Raw genomic sequence first — 22,330 nt, forward strand, 5'->3', positions numbered from 1 at the left:
CACTGGGAACTGGGACGATGTGGATAAATGAACCTGACTCTGTCCTTCTCTATAGGGGGGTGCTGACCCAATTAGACCAGAGCAGATGTATAGATCATATTTTTTAATATTTAGTAGTAGGCCAATAACCCGGGGTTCATCAGGGTGAATCTGGAAAACTAAAGCAGTATTGTTTAAAAATATATATTATCAGGTCATTAGGTCACCCATAGGAGACGATTTGATCATCGACGTTATGATGGTGGGACTGGGAGTCACCATCACCTCGTGCCTCAGGACTCGTGCAGTCTAACAAATAGACGTTTTTTTTTAACCGGAGCACCTGGTGGTCTCTGTCTGCCAGCCAGCCAGCGCCACCATGGACTACCACGCCGAGTGCTGCTTCTGCGACCCCGAGGACGGGCACTGTGGACCGGATGAGCCGCCGCTCCACAGCATCCACGCGCCGAACCGCATCCGCCCGTCCTCGTACCGGGCCCTGCGGAGCGCCGTGTCCAGCCTGGCCCGCATCGACGACTTCTTCTGTGAGAAGATCGGCTCAGGCTTCTTCTCGGAGGTCTTCAAGGTATGTGTTACTCTATAAGTTAGAGGGGGGCATTGCCAAAGACCTCACAATACGATACGCATCACGATACTTGAGTCACGATACGATATGATATGACGATATCCAAATTTTGCGATATATTGCGATATTCTACATAGTTCACTGAAAAATGTAAAAGGCATTATGCATCTTAAAATCCGAGTTGTATGTACATCAGATGATAGTGATAATTCATGGGACAAACTGAGTCAAAACAATGTAATTCAAATTATCCATGCCATTTTATTGTAACTATACAAGCGCAAGTTACAACAACATATTTGCATGAACAACACACTGAGGTAGCGGTACAGTGAGACCTCGCGGAGCAGAGGTGCGGAAGTCGTACTGGATTCACGTCTGAAACATGATTTATTATTTGAAAAAATATCGATATTCAAATTTTGAATATCGATATTTAATCGGAAGACAATGTATCGCGATATATTGCCGTATCAATATTTTTGCCCACCCCTACTATAAGTGATTTGTCAGTTTGACCCTGTGTGTGTTTGGTCAACACTGTTTTGAGACTCACAATCCCTCAGTTAGATGCAGATCATTTTATAGTTTACCTCTTATTATCACATGGTGGATTTACTGGATTATGGTTTATCAGATATTGCGTGTTTCCTGGCATATGTGGTGTTCCTCATAATATAGCAAAGACCATCCTTCTGCTTGCTTATGGTGTAAAACATCAATCCAGTGCCGTATTGTATCAAATCATATAGATTGTGTGGTATTTCTGATTCTACATACAGTAGATAGATTGATAGATGTCTCTCTTAATTATAAGAATTAACATAAAATGTCAGCTCTCTCTTTTCTCTTATATTCTCTTAGTTTTTTTTAGTTTTTTTTTTACATTTGCATATTTTTCTACCTTCTTGTTGTATGATGTAACAAGCAAATTTCCCACATGTGGGATCAATAAATAGTCTTATGCCTTGTGTCTTATGTCTAGAATACAAAGACAAAACACATAGGATTCTCAGGTATAAGATAAAGATGAGTGGTGGATGAATAAATATAAAAAACTGACACTGAGTGAAATGTAGTCTGACACTAACAGTTTAATGGTCCAGTGAGTCACTCTATCTGATCAATTAGGTAGAGAGTGAAGCTCCATTAACAGCTTTCAACTCTGGACTTTTGTTGATACTCAGTGTTACAGTGTTGGCTCGGAGCAGCAACACTCTGCCTCTCACTAATGTATCATACTTATGTTTATTTGATCTGGTTTGTATATTTCACTGTGCTGGCTTCCTCTAAATGATCTGTGAGTTTGTCTGTTGCATCAGCGGCACAATAACATTCAACATTAACTTTTGAGCCACTCGTCCTTGTTTAAATTTAGGAATAAAAGGCACTTTAATGACGTGAATTAACTGTTCTATGCCTCTGCAGCCTGAGCCAGAGACATATTGATATATGTGCACAGTCATTACAGGACTCAAGGATCAGCTGATTAGACTCTGATGGTCCAAGGTCAAAGATCAAGTTTGTGGCAGCCTTGTTGATGCAACATCTCAGAAATGTCTTGAGGGAATTTGTTCAGATTTGTCCCAAGCATTCAGAAGTTGAAACTAGTCTGGGTGGAGGACGCAGAGCCACAAGGAGGAGGTTCAGGGCCTTTCATTGTCCATACAAGTTGAAAGCAAATCAGCTGTGTCGATGTATACGTGACTCAATTTATACATTTTTATCAAAGTGGTTTCACACAGTAAAAATTGTAACAGAAAAGAGGACACAAATGTTTGTATCTATGCGAACTGCAGCTGTTTGCGACTGCCTGCATCACAGTAACACATAATATCAGTCTTTTTCGGTGGTGTGGATGCTAGCACCAGTTATTCATGTCATCCTTTCATCCATTGGGGCATGAACATTTCCCAATTTTTGCGATGAATGGACAAGCCTGAGTGTCAAGTCGAGTATTTGTCATGTTGCACCGACAGTGTGTGTTGTCTCTTTGTGCATGTGCATGTGAGGTGACAGGCTTGTTGGACGACAGGACCGACTGTCCAGACTAAGTAGATTACGCTCACTTCACCTCTCCGTATGTATCCTAGTAGATTTTCCTTCTCTGTAACCTTTATGTGGGTAAATCCCTGTTCCCACTGGCACAAAAAACCCCACTAAGACCCACTAAGGTTGTGTTTTTTTGTCGTCATTGGAGCAGGGTCAGGGTCAAATGACCGCTGAAGGTGTAGGTATCGTCTCTGATCTGATTGGCATTGATTTAAACACAACATCTGTGTGAATCCACTCACTTTCACCCCCTTCTCTGCTGACACAACCGTCTGGGTCTTCAAAATAAGTTTTAAAAACACACAGTCATCAACCATAGTGGCTCATTCAGTGGCTGCTACACTTTCACAGGGATGAGACGTGACAGATCTGTCTGACCAGAAGTACAGAGGCGACTCTCTCTCTCTCTTCCTCTCTCTTTCTCTCATTCACTCTCTCTCATCGTGCACTGTCTGTAAGTGTGTGAGGACATCGTTCTTGCAGCTATGTGTGCCCTCAGTCTGGACAGAAAGACAAACTTGACTGGGAGTTTGGTTTTAAAAGATGCATTTATGTTGCTCATTTTGGTAGAAAAGGGGGATAAAGCAACATCTGACTATCAACTTGAGACCTCACACAGAATCAGTGTGTTCTTGTCGGGACCGTGTAAAGTCATGGTCGTAGCGGGAGTGTTTGCTCAGGGCGAGGGATCTTACAAATGGAATTCCTCAGAAAATAGTTAAGCTCTTATCATAAAGAGTCAAAGATTTACACACACAAAAGTAAAGACTTCAAACATCAAGGGAGTGGTGCTCGGTGACTAAGTACTAGACTATGACTAAGTAGTTTGAAGAACATAAAGATTTTATATATTCAATGGAGCTTTGTACTTGAAGTTGTTTAGTCATACTCACTAAATGACATGAAAACCTGTGGTAGCCTTCGATGCAGGTGTACCTGCAATAACTCCCACACTAAAGCCTCCACTGTGTTTCTTTTGTTGTTGATAAGAGGGCTTACCTGAGATAACACATTTCCTATACTATGACCACACTTAAATGTTGAATCTTTAGCATTTAGTCTAATCTGATCTTGTCATCATCAGTGTATGTTATTATGATTTATAATGTGTTTATTGCTTATAATGAGACTTACATTTTTATTTATAATTAGAGTGTATTATCACTGTTAATCTCTCAGCTTACCGTTTTCCTGTTAACTTGGCAGTGGGCGTGTGGGTGGGTGTATACGTGCATGTGTTGGTGTTTGTGTTTGTGCGTGTGCGCATGCTGCCTGTCAGCTTCAGGGCGAGACCTCGCTAATGGCCCGCAGTGGATTTGTGCAGATCACAAGGAGTGATGGGAAATCCAGAAAGCCTATTAGTGCCACGCTATTAATACACACACGTACACGCGCCTGCAAACACAGACTGGAACGTATGCACTCCAGACACTGGCTGAACTTTCTAGGCAAAAATTACCAGTCAGTGAAGCCAGGCAGACAGACACACACGCGCGCACACACACACACACACACACACACACACACACACACACACACACACACACACACACACACACACACACACACACACACACACACACACACACACACACACACACACACACACACACACACACACTCACTGCTACAGATGTTCAGCACATGCTCATTTTTGTTAGCCTGTTACTAATACTATATTAACCGTTCCTGCAGTCAAAGTTTAAAGAACAACATACATACTTTATTAAGATATATTACTGTACGTATTATATGATTTTAAGACCTGTTAACCTTTATTGAACAAAAATCTAGTTTTGTTGCCAGCAATGATAAATTGTCCATCACCTAATCTATTAATTTATCAACTGGTCAGTTAATCCAATCAATTTTCCCCCTGAAAATCTAAATCACACTCTGGCACAGTCAGTTAGCCAGACTCAGACCTCAGCAGCAGCAGACGACTTCATGGCTTTACGAGAGTGTTTGTCAGCCTCCAGAACAAAGCAGTAAAAAAGCTCCGTCTCGCTCTCACAGATCTCACTGTGCCCCATACAAAATTATAGCAATCACTAAATGACCGTGGTCAAACAGGACTGAACTGTGATGTGCTCATCCACCCATAGTAAGAAGACACTAACCAGCTGATCGTATCTTTTATCTTATCCATACACTTATTGATCCAGTTTAGACTATTGGTGGATGTTTTTTTAAAGATTCATGCTGAATGTAATCAGTTAGTCTCACATACAGACTTCTTCTTCTTCAGCTTTTCTTTTATCCCTTTATAACAGTACAATGTTAGGTGTTGTTGTGTAAAGAGCCTGAGAGACAGCAGAGAAAACGGATAAAAATATCTCTTTTCAGTTTGCTGCTTGTTGAACTGGTGGTTTGATAAAGTTGTTATTGGCCATTTAGATTTGAAATGTGTGAAGATCTGGTAAATGAAACAGCGCCAAAAGTGACATTAACTGTGACACAATTTCTAAACAGAAGGCAGCATTGTTTGTGCAAAATAGCAGTAAGCAGACAAACATTAACATTAATGAACAATTTGAAGTTTTGTATTTAAAAATGAAAATCAAATGAACCAGAGACACAAATACCCTATATAGATGTAGTAAATACAGAAATTCCCATTATTTTCTGGAAGTACAGCTGATTTGACCCCAGGACCTCAAGAGTTTGTGAATGATGTAGCGATATTTGACTATTGACGTCTGACAGTCTAATAAATGAAGCATGGCGTCTTACTGTAACCGTTCTCTTCTTGTCTTCCAGGTTCAGCATCGAATCACTGGGCAAGTGATGGCACTGAAAATGAACACGCTGGCTAGCAACAAAGCTAACATGCTACGAGAGGTGCAGCTCATGAACAGGCTCTGCCACCCCAATATTCTCAGGTAGGTACTACTGTTTATTTAGAAACACATTCAACATATATGAAGTAAATCTCAACTCACAACTTGACTCATTTAGTACAACAACAAAAAAACTGTCTTTTCTATCAGGCTAAAACATTAGCGGATAGATTGAGCCACATGCAAACTATGATGGAAACTATGACAGAGTTTATCACATTATCTCACTTACATTCGGATAGATAGATAGATAGATAGATAGATAGATAGATAGATAGATAGATAGATAGATAGATAGATAGATAGATAGATAGATAGATATAGTGTTTTTTATATTAAAAAATACAAGAATTTTCACCACATGACTTGAATAGCTCTATTTGTAAAGAATTAGGTTGACTCACCATGAAACTATTGTATTCATGTAATACCCTTCTATTAGTCCGGGCTAAGGTTAATGATCTAACATGCCATACCCTAAAATAAAGGGGATTAATCTGTGAATGAAGAAGGTTGTTTTGCATTCATCATAAAGAGCTAGTCTGTAATATAATTTTTTTCTTTTAGAGACTAAATCTTCCTTTCCCGTTTTATCCTCTTGCTTGTCGATGAGCGAACAAAAGTTGATATGCTCTAAAAAAACAAAAAACACACATTACATGTCCTGCGATGTGACTTTTGCACATGCACACCTGGCAATGGCGATGCTCAAACATACATATATATAGTATACATATTGTGCAGCTCTCAGTCTCAGTCTAGTTCACTAACCGTTGTTTTGTAATTTTCTTCACCTCTCAGGTTTCTTGGGGTTTGTGTGCATGAAGGTCAACTCCACGCTCTAACTGAGGTAAAATGTTTTCCATATTCCTTTTAGCCTCTTGAAACATCTTAAGTGTTGCATCTCTGCCTCGGTCATTCTCAGTCCATCAGAGTTTGCCTGCACATCTGTCATTATGGACACGTGATAGACAAAATAATGTAGTATGTTTTAAAAAATGAATACAATCACAAAAGCAGTGCCTGAGCCCTTTAGTGGACCTGGTTTTCTGCGTTCATGATCATCAATCAGTAACAGGTGTGGAGACAATTGTCCTTACGCTGATGTCAAACAAACAGTTATGTTATAACGTCATCACAGTGCTGCAATAAATGAACCCTTACATTCGATAGCCAAAAGTGGAGCCTCTTTTGGCTCCAGTGACTTGAAACCAGCCCTGTTGATTAGAGCTGCTGATCAGGAGGAGCTTTAGACCGGCTCATGGAGCTGCTGCAGGCTGGACGTCTGTCCATTCAGGTCTGGGCTCTGACTGTTGTTGTGAGGCCTGGTTTTGCATCAGCTGATGTTTCTGTAAATGCCTGAGTGTAGTCAAATTGTCTGTAGCCTGGTCTGGATTTTGACTGGACTCCAGGTCTGGTTAATCCTGACTCTGACTCTGATCTAACTAACGTCTGTTGAGGCCATTATTCTGGAGGTTTAACTACTGTTTTCTACTGCAGTGTGAAAGTTTGATTGTTCACAAAGCAACTTTTCTTTTCTTTTTCTTTTTTGTATTTTTTGGGGCTTTTGGGCCTTTAATTGATAGGACAGCTGTAGAGAGACAGGAAATGGGGAGACAGAGAGAGGGGGAATCGGTGAAATCAATCCAGGGCAGCTGTGTCGAAGAGCATAGCCCCTGTATATGGGGCTCCTGCTCTACCCACTGAGCTAAACAACGCCCCCACAAAGCAACTTTGCAATGTATTTGTACACTGCTTTACACAGGAAGGATAAACTAAATCAGAACCAGGCTAGTGCTCAGATGTTGTGTGGTTTTGATGTGTGTAGTTTGTTTCATGCCGCCGGTATATCATGAATGGAGGTGATTCCAACGGGTTCACTCACTGTATCTGCTAAAAGTAATAATACCAAGCGGTATATTGCATAGTGTCCAGTGGTTACCATGGTCACCCGGAGGCATTAGCTGAACATGGCTGTTTCTGACCACCAGGGGACTCTGTTTACTGTAAACTACAGTTTCATCCGACTCCATCCAGCGGTGACTGTCTCTCCAGCTCCATTATGTCGGAGAGAAGTGAAACAGATGTCTCATGTATCTCATCATAAACGTTATGTAGCTCTTCATAAATGTTGCTCTGTTGCAGATAGATATTTATTATTGATAGAAAATAAAATAAGCTAAATGAATTGAATACTGTGTGTGAAAACTGTGTGGGAGTGGGTGATATGTCCGCACTAGAGCCTGTGTTTGTGTCTGACCCTAACCCAATAGTAATAAGTGCCTCTTGTGTCTGTAGTACATAAATGGAGGCAACCTGGAGCAGCTGCTGGACAGTGATCTGCACCTGTCGTGGGGCGTCAGGATTGGTCTGTCCCTAGACATCGCCCGGGGGCTGCAGTACCTGCACAACAAGGGCATATTCCACAGAGACCTCACCTCCAAGGTACAGCATGCAGCAGCAAGACAGTACATTTGTCTTACTAATACAGTAAATGTACAGTTCGCCTAAATGTTGAGCATGCATTTAAAAAAAAAAAAAAAAGCAGACTGTACATTTAGGCAAATTCACCAGACAGACAATCCACCATGATGCTGAAGTTCTGCTGTAAAGACTGGAACGAAAGGTTTTCAAGTTTTTATTTAGGGCAAACACACCCCACATGCTCACATTCACATATGCAAGAGAGACAGTAAAGAAATCCCTCTGGTGGCAATAGCAGTCACAGTGAAGTTAAGTACACTTGACAGTGCAGGACCACACTGAGAGACAGCCACGTTTGCCTCAGCACTGCAGAGATAAATAATTCACAGGGGTGTGGAGTCTCTCTCCAGTCTCCACCTCTGTCGGCAAACAAAGCTGATCAATATATTAATTCTCATTGTACTCAGCCCTATCAAAGAGGGAGAGACGGTTTTCAGCCTCATCTTAAGTGTAGACTGAGTGTCTGCCTCCTGAAGCCAGGGAGCGGTTTCCACAGGAGAGGAGCCTGATAGCTGAAAGCTCTGCTTCCCGTTATACTCTTAAAACCTCTAGAAACCAACCAGAGAAATTTTAAGGTTTATGCATTAGTTTCTACACCTGGACTTCCCAGGTTGTTTTTCACATTTCAGCAGATACACCTCAGCACAGCCCCCTCCAACAGCACAGCGTCACAACAACTTATAAAGACGAGTTATTTAATGTGATTGTGATTTAAAGTGTTAACAAGGAAATCCCAATATTTTTTTACAATCCTGACTGTTGTCCTGTGCAGAACTGTCTGGTCCGCTGTGATAACGGCATGTTCACTGCAGTGGTGGGAGACTTCGGCCTGGCAGAGAAGATCCCCGATTACAGGTCGGTGTCATGATTCCTCTTCCTCTGCTGTCATTGTCTTCATGAAAGAACTGTATTTACAGAAAGTGTGATGTCACTCTGTCAGTGTGTGTGTGTGACCACAGATGAGCAATTGTTATACTTTCAACAGGAGGTGTAAACATGTGAGACTCTTAAGTCTGTGTTTTGTGCCTGATATGTCTATCATTTGTCCAAGATCATATTCAATCATTTTTGGATTAATAATTGCTACAAGTATTGTACAAGTTAAAAGCTCAACAGAGAAGTGTTGTAGAGCTGCTGCAGCTCAATCTGAGCGTGTTGTGTCTCTGCAGTGACGGCGTGGAGAAGCAGCCCTTGGCTATTGTGGGCTCCCCGTACTGGATGGCTCCTGAGGTCCTGAGGGGGGAGCTGTATGATGAGAAGGTAAACAGCTTTCTCTTTCATATTGCTGCACAGTCTAAGTAGTATATTAAAACTTAAATTAAATTAAATACTGTGTAACTTCTGACTGCTGTTGTTGCTGATTACTGTGAAGGACTATGACTTTTACTGTGACGCAGCTTTTAGTCAATGAATGAGTTTTATTTTTATTTTGACAATTTAATGGAATGTAGAGTACTTTTGATTCAAGTAACAGCCTGTTTTTACTGCTGCTGTTACTAAACTACTGACCAATCACATCCTTGCATAAAGTGAGTCATGGTTCCTACAGGATCCCAACAGGGATAAAATGAATGAAATTTCACTTTCACTGTGCCCGCATTGGTCAGTTTTCTGTTTCTAGAAAACAGAAGAAGTTCTTCTCAAACACATTAACTATTAACAATTACAGCTTCATTTTAGGTTTATTTTCTTTCTGAGCCGATTCATGACAGTGTAGATACATTTAGGAGAATCTGTGACTAGAACTGGAAATTAAAACCTAAATTTGTCTCTTATTATATACATGATTATGAATCCAACCATAGCCTGTGCACCTTTATCCCTCAAAAAGTTGGGTTATGGAACCAGTTCTCCACAGTCCACCCCTGTGTGAACTCATGCTCGATCAGAGTTGAAATCGCTCCTCTCTCTCCTGACACAGGTGGATGTGTTTGCGTACGGTATCATTCTGTGTGAGATCATCGCCCGGATTGAAGCTGATCCTGACTTCCTGCCCAGGACAGAGGTAGGAGTCCACTGCAGGCTGTTCTGTGTGTGTTTGTGTACAGCTTTATGAGTCGTTTTACTCGTCGTTGGAGTTATGAAAGTTTTGACTGTCACTTGTTGCAGTTTTTTGCATTTTGTGTCAGGATATCATTTTGTATGTGTCACAAATGGCTTTGAGCTTCCTTCAGTCTCCAGTGAAACCTGAATTGTTTGTGTGTGTAGGACTTTGGTCTGGATGTGGATGCATTTGAGAACATGGTTGGGGATTGTCCACCTGCGTTCTTCAGCCTCGCAGTCACCTGCTGTAACGTGAGTAAACCACACACACTCTCTCAGTCTACTGACATGTACACATACATCCTTAATCAATAGCATCATCACTTGTCTTTGGCTGTTTTTCAGATGAGTGCAGAAAGGCGTCCCGCGTTCACAGACATCGTCTTCACACTGGAGGCCATGCCGATGGAAGAAGAGGAAGAGAAGCCCATCGCACTTGGTGAGTCAAAAGGATCATGACAGTGACCTTTTAAAAATGTTGTCATGTTTTTGCTGAAACAATGTGCAGCTAGATGTCAAACCTGGAAGTCGGCATTGTAGTTGGCAAACAAACAGCAGTTAGCCAAGAGGAAAAAAATAAAGTTGTATGTATGATGAATATGTTGCCGAGGAGCTGAGACACCAGTTTTGGCCAAAACATGAGATGTAACTGTTGTGGACAACATTGTGTTTTGTTGAATTTGAGATTGTGTGCACTTGAAAGGGGAACTATGCAAGTCCAGTTGCTTTTACGCTGTTTTGTTAACCCTCCTCCCGGCCATGTGCATTTGTTTACAATGAAGCCGGCGAGAAATCAATCAATAGAGCGGTAGATATCATTATATGTTATACACAATTTTACGATGTGTATATTTGTGTCGTTTAATCTGTTATAAACAAGAGATTACGGGTTACGGGGTACGTTTGACGAGAGCTGGGACACCGGGTCGCAGGCGCTGATCTTGCAAAGTTGGTTTTCAGCCAAGACACGCTATGTGGAAGGCAGAGAGCCTCCATTCTCCCTATAACAAAGTTACATGTCATTTATTAATCACAATTACTCCAACGCTCTTAAATTAAGGTAAAACTGTAGCATAATTAAACTAAAAATCCTGCATAGTTCCGCTTTAAGGAGAATTTGTGGCTCCATTTCCTGTCATTAGTTTTTTCTGTTCTCACTTCCACCTCTCTCTCTTCCCTCCTCTCCAGACCCTGTGGCGGTGGACGTCAGCCCCTACAGGCGCCGCAGCTCTCCATGCCACCTCGCTGACCGCAGCCAGCAACGGCAAGGCCTGGCGAGGAGTCAGTCGGACATGTTGCCCCCAGCGGCCCTGACCCCTCCTCTCCTGGGAACCCCTGCGAGGGTCAACCCCTTCTCTCTCCGACAGGACCTGAACGGAGGGCGGTGCAAACTCTTAGACACGCCCAGCAAGTCCGTCATCTCCCTGACCTTCACACTCCCGGCGCTTCGAGACCCCTGCGACTCCCCGCACCTCCTCAGAGGGACGCTGGGGATGCGGCCGCCGCACAGGAGGTGCCAGTCGCTGCCCTGTACCCCCGAGCTCAGCCGGACTGTGGTGTCACCAAGAGACGTGGAGGTGAAGGAGGAGGAAAGGGACGAGGACATCCGAGCGTCAGAAGATGTGGAGGACAAAGAGTTGTCACAGAAAGTGGATGAGGGGCCGCAGGTGGAGGTAGCGGAGAGGAAGGAGCTGTTAAAGGAGGAGGTGAGATTGGGGGAGGAGTCGGGTCTTCCTGTGGAGCTGGAGATGGTTTCTCTGGAGCGGTTAGAGGAGGAAGAGGAGGAGGAAGAGGAGGAGAGTGTGAGCCTAACAGAACCAATGGACTGTACCAAGTCTCCAGAGCCAGCAGAGGCAATCCTGGACTGCACACCTGGAAGACCCCTCCTCACCTCCTCCTCCTCCTCTTCCTCATTACGGACCAATGGCTGGAGACTTCCCATCTGCAACGGGCCGCGCTCTTCACCTTCTCTCCCGCAGCTGGACAACAACAACGGCTCGGCCCTGGTGATCGGCCAGCAGGTGCAGTGGGGCGTCGGAGGGCAGGCGAACGGTTACAGCGGCGCCCAGGTTCTGTCCTCCGACCCCTCGGAGCAGGACGAGGTCATTTCCTGTCCGGGCTGCTGTCTGGTAGGTCTGAGTTTCCCCTCAGTGTGCCTCCGCGGTTCAGCTGCCATGCCGGCGCCGCGCCGAAGGGCTTCGCTACCACGGCAGCGGCCCTACCGCAACCTCAATGGTACTATTACCGGTGGCGCCAGTTCCACGACAGCAGCAGCCGCCACGGCAACCAAAGCTCTTCTGTGTCGCGGCACAAATGGTCTCATTGCGGCCGGGCCCTCCGTGCCATGTGAGCCCGGCCGGTCGCTGCCAGAAGCCCAGACATAGACCGACCTGCTCGGAGCGGGGGGAGGGGGCTCGTTTTGAACTTTGGTGACCTGCACCAGCAGACAAGCTAACGCTGTCCCCGGCTTCTGAGATGTGTAGTTGACTCTGTGCAGTCAAAGCAAAGATGGAAGATGTGTTAGAGTGCCACCTGGTGGGCTGGGGGAGTAAACACAACAGAGCAACTGCAAAGGTAAAGGACAGGGAGGTGGCGGACGTAGAGGGAACACGGGTGGACTGGACAGGGGGTCTAACGAGGTGGGACATCTGGACACAGGGTCAACTACACATCACTGCTGCTAGAAAAGGTGCTGACCCATCTCTGCTGAACCAAATCAAACCCAACTCAGTCTGCACCCCACCGTCCTAGCCTCAGTCCTGCAAGGCTGACGTGGCTGATGTGGCTGACGACACAAGTTAAAGTTTACTTCCAATTTATTTGTTGTAATTAACTTTGTTCCTATTTCTGTAGTTATGGCCAAGAGCAGTGTACAGTGTACACAGATAGAGCAAGCAACCCCCAAGATGAGTCTGATGTGGAAGACAAAACAGACAGTGGACAACTGGAGGGTTTACAGATCTCCTGCATCCGCTCTGAATTTTGAGATAAAAAAAAGGTCTAAAAATAAATAAAAAATAACAAAACCTAATATGTGGTGAAATACCGATGTGCCACAGGACACAACCCAGGGCCAGTCAGTCAGTCAGGGACATTCATGATGGTCGGGCCAGCCTCGCAATCCTCTTCCACATCCCTCTGTCCTCTTGACGGGTTTGAATGGATAGAAAGTCTGGCCAAAGCTACACAAATAGGTCTATTATAACTAATATAACTAATAAACTGGGATTATCCTTTAATCTGTACAGAGCTCTTTGGTAATAGTGGTTTGGGAAGTACATTTTGTAATTCACAGAGCCTCTTTTTATGGAGGAAGTGTGGTGGAGATGAGAAGTGCTGTGTTGTGGTGGGAACAGAAAATGACAGCGTGAATGTGGTTTACCTCTGCCAGCACATCGTGGCCGCAGGTGCACGACCACGTGAACCTGCGGCCACAGATTTGGATTCTATTTAACTGATTAACATTAGCTACAGGGGGAATATTTATACAATGAATAAAGATTTACTTACATTTACATTTATTTATTTACATTTTTATAGCAGCTGATGTTTGAATGTGCGCATGCGTGTGTGTGTGTGTGTGTGTATGTGTGTGTGTGAGAGAGAGAGAGCGAGAGACTTGCTTTGGGGAACTTGAGGGAAAAACTCCTCTGTCATGTAAACTTTATTTTTGCACTTCATTTCGGAGCACTTTGCAGTGAGACACCAAGCTTTTACTAGAGATGGTGCTTTATTTAAATCTGTGCTTCTGGTGTTTTATATTGTGCTTCTGGCCCAACAGGCACCCACCGTCCCATCCTGCCCCTTTTCACATGTATCCTTTGTGTATATATGCATTTTGATGACACTGTTGTAACTTGGCATGTGAAGCAGGTATGAATATTTATTGTACAGATCATTCCACACACTGTGTGTGTATGTGCTTTTGGGCGAGTGGTAGAGTGACGACAGATACTCGACAGGATCACTCTCATCCCATCGTTTCTGATGTTAAACCATTGTTCTTGCTTAATTTCCATGTTTTGTTTGATACAGCTAGAAACCTGCGTGCAATAATCTGGTAATAAACAAATATGGTTGCGAGAAAAGGCGTGTTGTTTTTTATTCTGGATCCTGGATCGTTGAATCCTTCAACTGGTTCAAATATGTAATTGAAAACCATTTATTAAGATGTAAATAGAGAATCAAAGGAATGTGACACAAAACTGGATAAAAGTGTGTTGAGCTTCTGTCAGACCAACGACAGACGACCAATGAAATGGAGCGTGGAAACATTTGGGAGAATGTAAGAACACGACACAACAACCTGAGTGATCAAATAAAAATACTGGAGATTTCACTGACACTCAAAAGTTCAGTTTCCACCAAGGAAGTTCCTGGTAAAAGTGTTGGTGCTTTTGCTTCTCCCGCTTTCCCTTTCGGCCATGTGTATTGTATTATTTGAACTAAGATGAAGTGTGATGATGATGATTTAAATTGACATGCCCGAAATAAACTGATTGATTGATTGATTGATTGATTGATTGATTGATTGATTGATTGATTGATTGATTGATTGATTGGTCCTCTCAGCTGCTGTGTCTCCACTGCAGAGTAGGACACGTATGAGGATGACTATCCAAAAACAAAAACTTTATTAGTCACCTGATGGTGGCTTGAGGAAGATCTTTACTCGATACAGTTGTGCAAAGTTGGTCTCTTTGGGTGATGTTCCCATTTATTGTAACAAAAAAGGTTATTAACAAAACAGAAAATTACCATGTAGCTGATGTGGATTGTAGCAAAAACAGTTATTGATGATGACATCACAAAGTTACAGAAGTCCTGACTGCTGGTTTTGAGTCATAAACTTTGAATACAGGATTGTGTGCATATTTCTCTCTAATAATATCACAAAAATAATGTAATATTATACACCAACACCTAATACACCTATACCTTTGAGTAAACGACAGGGCCCGTTGAATGACACATGTTTTTTGTTGTTGTTGTTTTTTAAATCAAATCTCTACAAGAGTAGATTTGTTATTGTTGCTCTCTCTCTCTCTCTCTCTCTCTCTCTCTCTCTCTCTCTCTCTCTCTCTCTCCCTTTTGTGGGCGCGCCGACGCCACACGCCCGCGCGCACGAGCCTCCTCTCAGCGTCCAGCGCGGGAGCATTTCTGCCGTGGTCTTTTCTCAAGGACAGGACAGGACAGGACAGGACAGGACAGGACAGGACGGTACCGGTGTCTCCGAGAGGACAGACAGCATGTCACCGCAGTCGTCCAGCTCACGTGCACTGAACGGTAGGCTCCGTGTCGGTGCAGGTGTCCGCTATGAGTCGCAGCTCGATGCCAAGTTGACGATGGGCGTGTGTGTTTGTGTTTGTGTTTTGACTGGTACAGTGTCCATTCATTTGCCCATTAGGCCTCGCAGTGTATTTCACACAGTGATGTTATCACGCCTTGCGGTGGCATAATGAGGTGGTGCGTTCAAATGCTCCCTCTGTGCCACAGACTGGATATTAAAGTGTAAGGAGGGTTTCTTGTTTGTTGTCGCCAGGGGTGTTGTCCCTCTCTGTCTCAGCTGACTCCAGATATCAAACATCATCCTCCCGTCTTCTTTCATCACAGTCTCCAAAAATCTTATTTATCAGCAGATAGGCCTAGTGGTTTGTTAGTCTATAGCCTATCTATAATGTATTCGTTGTACCCAATTCCGTTCTGTCAAAGATTATTGGGGCACTTTAAGAGAAGAAGATGAGAAAAATATGAAAATTCACCCTGGTTTTTAAAGAGACAGACCTTTTCTTGGATAACGTAAGAAGCCCATTTAAGAAAGAAAAGCTGTGCAACAAACATGATCAACAACAACAGATATGAGACTTAAACTCATGCTGTCTTTTGTCCAAAGACCAACACGCCCAGCTGGACAGTCTGTATTCAGGGTTCAAGCTTGCCTACAGCAAAGTTTTATTGTCGTTTGTATGCTTACGTGTGAAATGAAATTTGTACAATAACAGTGAGTTTTGATTTCCATGCATAGATAAAAAAGAAAAGAAAAAAAGATATTATATCCTACACCTACAGGCTTTGTACTGTACAGGTTTTAGTCAGTCAGTGTATTCACTAGGTGGATTCAGAGTCATCAGTCTGTCGTCATATTGGACCAGAGGATCTGTGCTCTGACTCCGGTCATGGAGATGTGGATTTTGTCCAACTCTGACGGAGGAGGCTGGGGTATGTGAAAGGTGGTCCCTGTCTCCCCTGTAGTTCTTGAGTTATGGCTTTGACTGTCGTCTCCTACCAAGGCTCTTCTCTCCTGATGGCTCAATACATTTGGGTCCATTACTTGTTCTTTAGTCTTGTTGCTCCAAACTTGCTTGCAGAGAAGGTTGTTTTAAAAAAAGAAAATTGAAACCTCAACACATCCTGTAGGCCTCTTATTCCTCCTCACATCTGTGTGGTTTTAACTCTACCATTTGCTGTCATTTGTGAGACGATACATTTCAAACTGTCCACTCAGCTGAGTTTGTTGGATAGAGCGGCAGTGTGTCTGACAACAACTTATATCAGTTCAAATGAAAAACAATAGCCAGCAGGATGAGAAACCTGCAGTAATCACCTTCCCAGGGAGCCTGTGTCTTCCATGTCTCTAATTCCCTCAAAGCACAGGCAGCGATAATAGTTTACATCCACGACAGGCAGTGAGAGGAGTGTTGTGGAAACACACCTGTTTTTACCTGAGTGACCTGTGTAACATGGTGCTGTCCCTCTCTGTCTCGCCCAGGAGGTCAGTAATGACGTCATCTGGGTATTGTCTGACGCCTCACATTTCCTAACCACATTACCATGGCAACCGGAAGAAAAGGTAAGTTTGTGTTCATATGTGGCTTTCCGTGTGAGTGCTGCTGCTATCGAAGTTTGGCCTCATGAGGTGAAGAAAAGAGGTGAAGGAGAATCAGACACTCCTGTCCTCCCACAAATATTAGGACTGAAATTAAGTGACATGAAAAGAAAATACAGGTAGAGACAGTTGAGCTATTAAAAATAGACACTGAACAAGAATAAAGAACTGAACAAGGAGGTAGAATGAGTGACATTCATAGGCAAGCATATTGTTTACTGACATTGACTTTTTTAAAATACTTTTTTTTTTAAAAGTTGTACAGAAATGGCCGTTTGTCCTGCTTGTCGCGCCGAGTTGTCACGAGCTGCAACACGAGTTTACCCGAGTAAGGAAAATGAATTTGATTGGTCGTTATCGAGCGGGCGGGACAAAGCTTGGGGCGAGACCGAGCTCCGTGTGTGTGTGTGTCTCAGACGTTTGAATGACGGATGACGGAGCCAATATCAGTGGCTGATGAATCGTGAGCAGGCTGACGTATAATCCGTGTGCCTGCATTATCCAATGCGAAAAAAAAATACCACACTTTCATCCCGGATTTAATCAAAAATAGAATTTTGCACAAAGTTTGGCCTACATCGTCTGATAGATGAGTTATTACACTAATGTTAGGACCCACAGTGGGCTCAAATTCAATTTTCTTTTCTGTACACCTTTAAGTAGGGAAATTTATCAAGGAGGAGAGTTAGGAAATGTTATGTAATATAATGTTTATGAACATAGTATTTTGTTATGAGCAGTAAATGCAAAGACATGGATGAGGCGAGACCTCTGTCCATGGATCTGGAAGTCTGTGACTGTATATAATTGTATATAAGCAAACATAAAACGATGTTGTTTCTCATTATGTTGCTGCCACAAAGAATTGTCAGATTGCATTGTCTCCTTTCCTTTCTTATAAGACAGCCTGTAATTTCCTATTCTAAAAGAGATAAGATGGGAAGCAGAGATGATTTTTTTCCTCAGCAGTTAGAGAACTGGACCAGTTCCTGTCATGACTGCTGCTCAGATACTTTGGCCCAATCCCAATGTCCACGCTCACAGACTCACAGACCCACTGTTAAACCATTGAGGGAATGAGGGATCTCTAGCAGCCATTTTGAGCCCTTGATGCACACTTTCTGTAAAGTCCACATTTCTGCAGATATTGCACTAGAAAATTAACAGAACTGTTTGTATTTATCTCTCCTGATAACATTATGATACATGCTTTCATGCTTCTTCTTTTTTAGATCTGATTCAACATTAGTAGGCTATTTTGTTTACAGTGAGGGCGTGAAGGAAAGGACGAGTGAAGGTCAATAAAGTCTCAGAGGGGGTTCATGTCTTAAGCCTCATGGAGACTTGGAATTGAGCCTTGAGATCATTTTACTTCATTTGGACAACAAAACCTACCTTGAACACACAATGTGTTGTAGCACCACGCTACACTTTGTTGTAGCATCAGCAGGCGTTTTCTTAGGCATTGATTTGTTTGATGACTTATATCTTATATTTTCTCTCTGTTGCCAGGCTCCACCTCCAAAGCAGGTGGGGTGCGCTTCCCTGACGATGACGAGCCCCCTGGCTCTCCAACGCGGAGAGACGACCAATCAAATCTCTCTACTCTCATCGCTATCCCAGAGAAGGACGGCAGCTACTTGGTCAAGGTGTGTCATAATATGCATGCACACATTTGCACATGATCAAGTCACACGTTCACAAGCCTGACAGGAGAGTAGGGGTGTCATCAGGATAATAAGATATAATATATGCAATAATAACATGTAATGTAATAAGATGCCACAAGCCGAGAGGTTTTCAAAAACAGACAGATAGAGCCGAGACTGCTGCTGTGCATCCACATGCTTTAAACAAAGGAAAAATTATGCATGTAATGGATGGTGAAGAGTCATTATTTCAGGAGTATACTATGATATAACAATACTAATGGGAAATTTTGAGTTATGTAATGTCAAAAAAGCATGTATTGTGAACAATGGGTGTTCCAGATAAACCAATCAGCTACCTGCAGAACAAAGATCCAAACCTCAGGAGGCCGGTTGGGTCATCTCTATTTTTAGTCTCTGTCCTACTTCGGTTTGGGAGATAATCAGGCTCAGTTTTGGGACTAGTAATATTCGGTGGATGTACTGTACAAGGGAAATATAATACTGGATGTCCAGGATTCAGCTTTGTTGCATCCCAACTGTTCTCTGCTGTCATGGTGGTTTGAGTGAGCTACAGACAATCATCAAATTTATCACTGTGTTGTAGGAGCTACATCATTCAACTTCATAATTCATACATATTATATATATTATATATTGGAGGTGGCAAAGGTGAAGGCAATAGTCTTTATATTTCAGTGTAAAAGAACAAATCTGTTTCAGTTTGTAGTCTTCACCTGCATAAGCGATAGTGCTGACGTATAGAGACATCTGAGGCTAGAGCCTGAATGTTTGAATATTAAATAAGTACATCTGTGAATGAACCAAAAGGTCATCAGAAACAGAGGAATAAAAAAAATAGTCAATAGAATATTTTGTAAGAAAATGCTTATATAGGCTTATATACCGTAGGCATACACCTTCACAACAAGACACACACACATCAGACACAATATGGAATAAAAAGTAATAAGTGTTAAACAAGTGGCAAGGCCATTATCAGGCTGAGTAATATTGGAGATGATTCACCTTACAATCTGTGATAGTAACAATAGCTCTACTTTTCACTAAACCTCCACCCCCCCCCCAGGCTGGTTTCCTGAAGAGCCACCACTGTTACGAGATTATTTTCAGCGTCCCAGATGTGCCCACAGTGGGTAAAGACCTCTCCTGTGTTCCTTCCTCTTCTCCGAGTCGAAAGCCCCAAAGTCTCCGGGTCCATCGTATTAACTCCACTCTGGAGGGTGAGTTCAGACATCAGGCTAACAAGTGGGCTGCTCAAGCAAAGCCTTTATTTATATAATAATAATATAATACAATGCAGTATTCAGTTAAAACAAAGCCTCATAACCTCACCAGTGTTGGAGCTGAGCGGGCACTAATATCAAAGTGTTTTTTTCCTTTGGGAATATGTGCTCAGTAGTCACAGTTCTAGGCACTTGGCTTGTCTCAAATTTGGGGCGGGGCTGGGGTTTGGGTTTACAATTGCATATGGGAAATAAATTGTTGTACTACTGTAAGTGCCGTACTTGAAAATAAAATCATTTCTCCTTAATGTTTCCTTAGAATAAAATACAATAGTATTCAAGGTTTTCTCCTTATTCTGGCCGCATAAAGAATCACTTAAAGGGACAATATGTGACAATTACCCCCATCTAGCGGTGCGGTTGCATGTCGGCACGTATTCTTGCTGTTGCGTTTACGTAAACTCGGGCAGAAGTCAGAAAAACAACACAGCCTCAGAAAAACAACACAAGCCTCTATGTAAACAAACGGTCCGCCAGCACGAGGCAAAACAATACAGGCGTGACAATATGTTGTCATGGCGATGTCGTATTGTTTACCTGACCCACGTTTTACCGGCTTTCTCTCGTCGAGTAAAATAACATCCAGTCGGTTTGCCGACGGCGTCACTCACGGCGTCATTCAGGTGTCTGACTGCACCTGAAGGCAACACCAGTGCCTCCGTCCTTCCTCACACTAGCCTACACGGTGGTGACAGTTTTAACAGGCGCTGTCTGGAAAACTTTCTCCCCGAGCCGAGAAGCTCCGGCGGCCCGAGTTTGTGGTTACTGACGGCCACGGTGACACTGAACGTAAAACATGGCGATTCAACATGGCAGAGAAGGTTCGGTGAACCCCCCCCTGTATGTTTGTAACGACTTGTAACATCTCATTCTAAGGTACGAGAAAGCGCTCGTTTGTATGCGGGCGCGATTCCACTTCAGTGAAATACGTATTTATAAAAGCCAATAAAGTCCCATACTGTCCCTTTAAAGACAGTAGAGATTAGTTGGTTAAAGACTAAGGGGAAAAAAACAAAGTGTCCCACTGGTTGCATCTTAACTGCAACATGGCTTTGTGGTCATCAATGAAAATGATGGACAAGACTAACCCTGACCCATCATCAGAGGAACCTGACGGACCCTCAAGTTTTGCTGTATAGATTTAATCAGCAGTTTGTGATTTGGCTGTATGTGTTAAAGTGCTGTAAGTCCCTCACTTTCTGTGTTCATTTGAACATGCTCACATTTGAGCTTTCCCTCCCTTTCTCTCCAGGAATAAAGGTGACATGTGAGTACAGGACTCACCAGGAGGGAGTTCTGCAGGAGGAGATCACACTAGCGACCAGAGGGAGGAGAGACAGCAACCTAAAGATCAGACTCCAGGCCAGAGTCATTGGTAAGTGTGAGCATACAGCGAGATCAGTCCCTCGACCATCATGTGTTGTGGCATTGTTTGAAGCCTTTATGAATAATTTCACACACAAAAAAACAATTTCCTACAGTAGCCTACTCTTTTATTTTTATTCATGAACTAGTAGTGTTTTGCTGTAAATTTCACAAACTGTAACACATATTCTCTTATTTTTCCAAAAAATTATGTTTGGTATGTGACAATGATCTTAAAAAGTTAAAAACATCAGACATAAGGTCCTTCTTGTGTGCCACATTTACACCTGCTATTCAGAAGTCTTTGATTCTCAAACAGCAGGGCATCAGTAGATCCACTGGAAAACACATCAGCCCCTATTAACACCTTTCGTCCTGTTATTCACACAGTCCTCTTTTAAATCCTTGTATAATGAGGGAGGGGCAGCAAGCAAACACACGAGACACTCGTCACACATCCACCACAAAAATAATCAGACCCAGACTTTTCCTCCACACTGCTTTGTCTCTGTTATGGGATAGTAGAATAATAATATAATAAAAACAATTACATTCTGGTTGAAAATCAACTTTTTTGATTTAGTGTAATGAACCACACTGACAGTTTCACTAGATAAATGATTAACATGCAGTGTTTTTCTCTCTTCATCTCTTCGTCTGCCATCTCACCATCCCCTTCATCCATTCCTCTCTCTCTGTCCAGACCCACATCATGGAACTCCCATGTTATTGGAGGGGGTTAAATGCCTGAGTGCTCAGAAAGACGCCCACACAAAGCACAGCAGTGATCGTAAGAGGATATGATGAAAAGATACATAGTATCCATGTAAAAATCCACTACTGGATCTGGGCACCAAACTGCATTGCCCAAACCAGAAATAGCTTTTGACTGGGAAATTTCGGGTCTGTGATGCTTTGTTTTACTTTTGTAGAACTCCCAATTATTTGTTAGAAAATAACAAATACTGTAATTAATATGGGATTTGTTTTTAAAATTACAAATTGTGTAGAATTTGCTTGATAATGAGTCTTTTTGGTTAAAAACGTAAAACACACAAGTTTGCAGCTGACAATTACAGTTTACACAGCCATGAGGCCTCTTGTTGGAGAGGTACTGTAACCCAGCACTGGACACTAGT

At 42.8% G+C, this 22,330-nt stretch overlaps 2 protein-coding genes across 2 annotated transcripts; both read left to right on the forward strand.

Annotated features, from left to right (window-relative positions):
• On the forward strand, nt 1-14,072 carry LOC146991876 (dual specificity testis-specific protein kinase 2-like). The gene is made up of 10 exons (XM_085780123.1): nt 1-565; nt 5,378-5,499; nt 6,259-6,307; nt 7,756-7,902; nt 8,714-8,796; nt 9,111-9,201; nt 9,863-9,946; nt 10,150-10,236; nt 10,330-10,423; nt 11,173-14,072. Exons 1-10 carry the CDS (start codon nt 359-361, stop codon nt 12,366-12,368), a joined length of 2,160 nt encoding a protein of 719 aa, XP_085636249.1. The 5' UTR covers nt 1-358; the 3' UTR covers nt 12,369-14,072.
• Nucleotides 14,073-15,193: 1,121 nt separating this feature from the next.
• Nucleotides 15,194-22,330, forward strand: adisspa (adipose secreted signaling protein a). The gene is made up of 6 exons (XM_085792074.1): nt 15,194-15,270; nt 16,754-16,834; nt 18,383-18,519; nt 19,610-19,763; nt 21,079-21,201; nt 21,895-22,330. The coding sequence occupies exons 2-6, from the start codon at nt 16,816-16,818 to the stop codon at nt 21,993-21,995; spliced, it is 534 nt and encodes a 177-aa protein (XP_085648200.1). The 5' UTR covers nt 15,194-15,270; nt 16,754-16,815; the 3' UTR covers nt 21,996-22,330.

The sequence above is a fragment of the Trachurus japonicus genome, chromosome 1 (genome assembly GCF_045865225.1).
Source record: "Trachurus japonicus isolate A0001 chromosome 1, Traja_1.0".
NCBI lineage: Eukaryota > Metazoa > Chordata > Actinopteri > Carangiformes > Carangidae > Trachurus > Trachurus japonicus.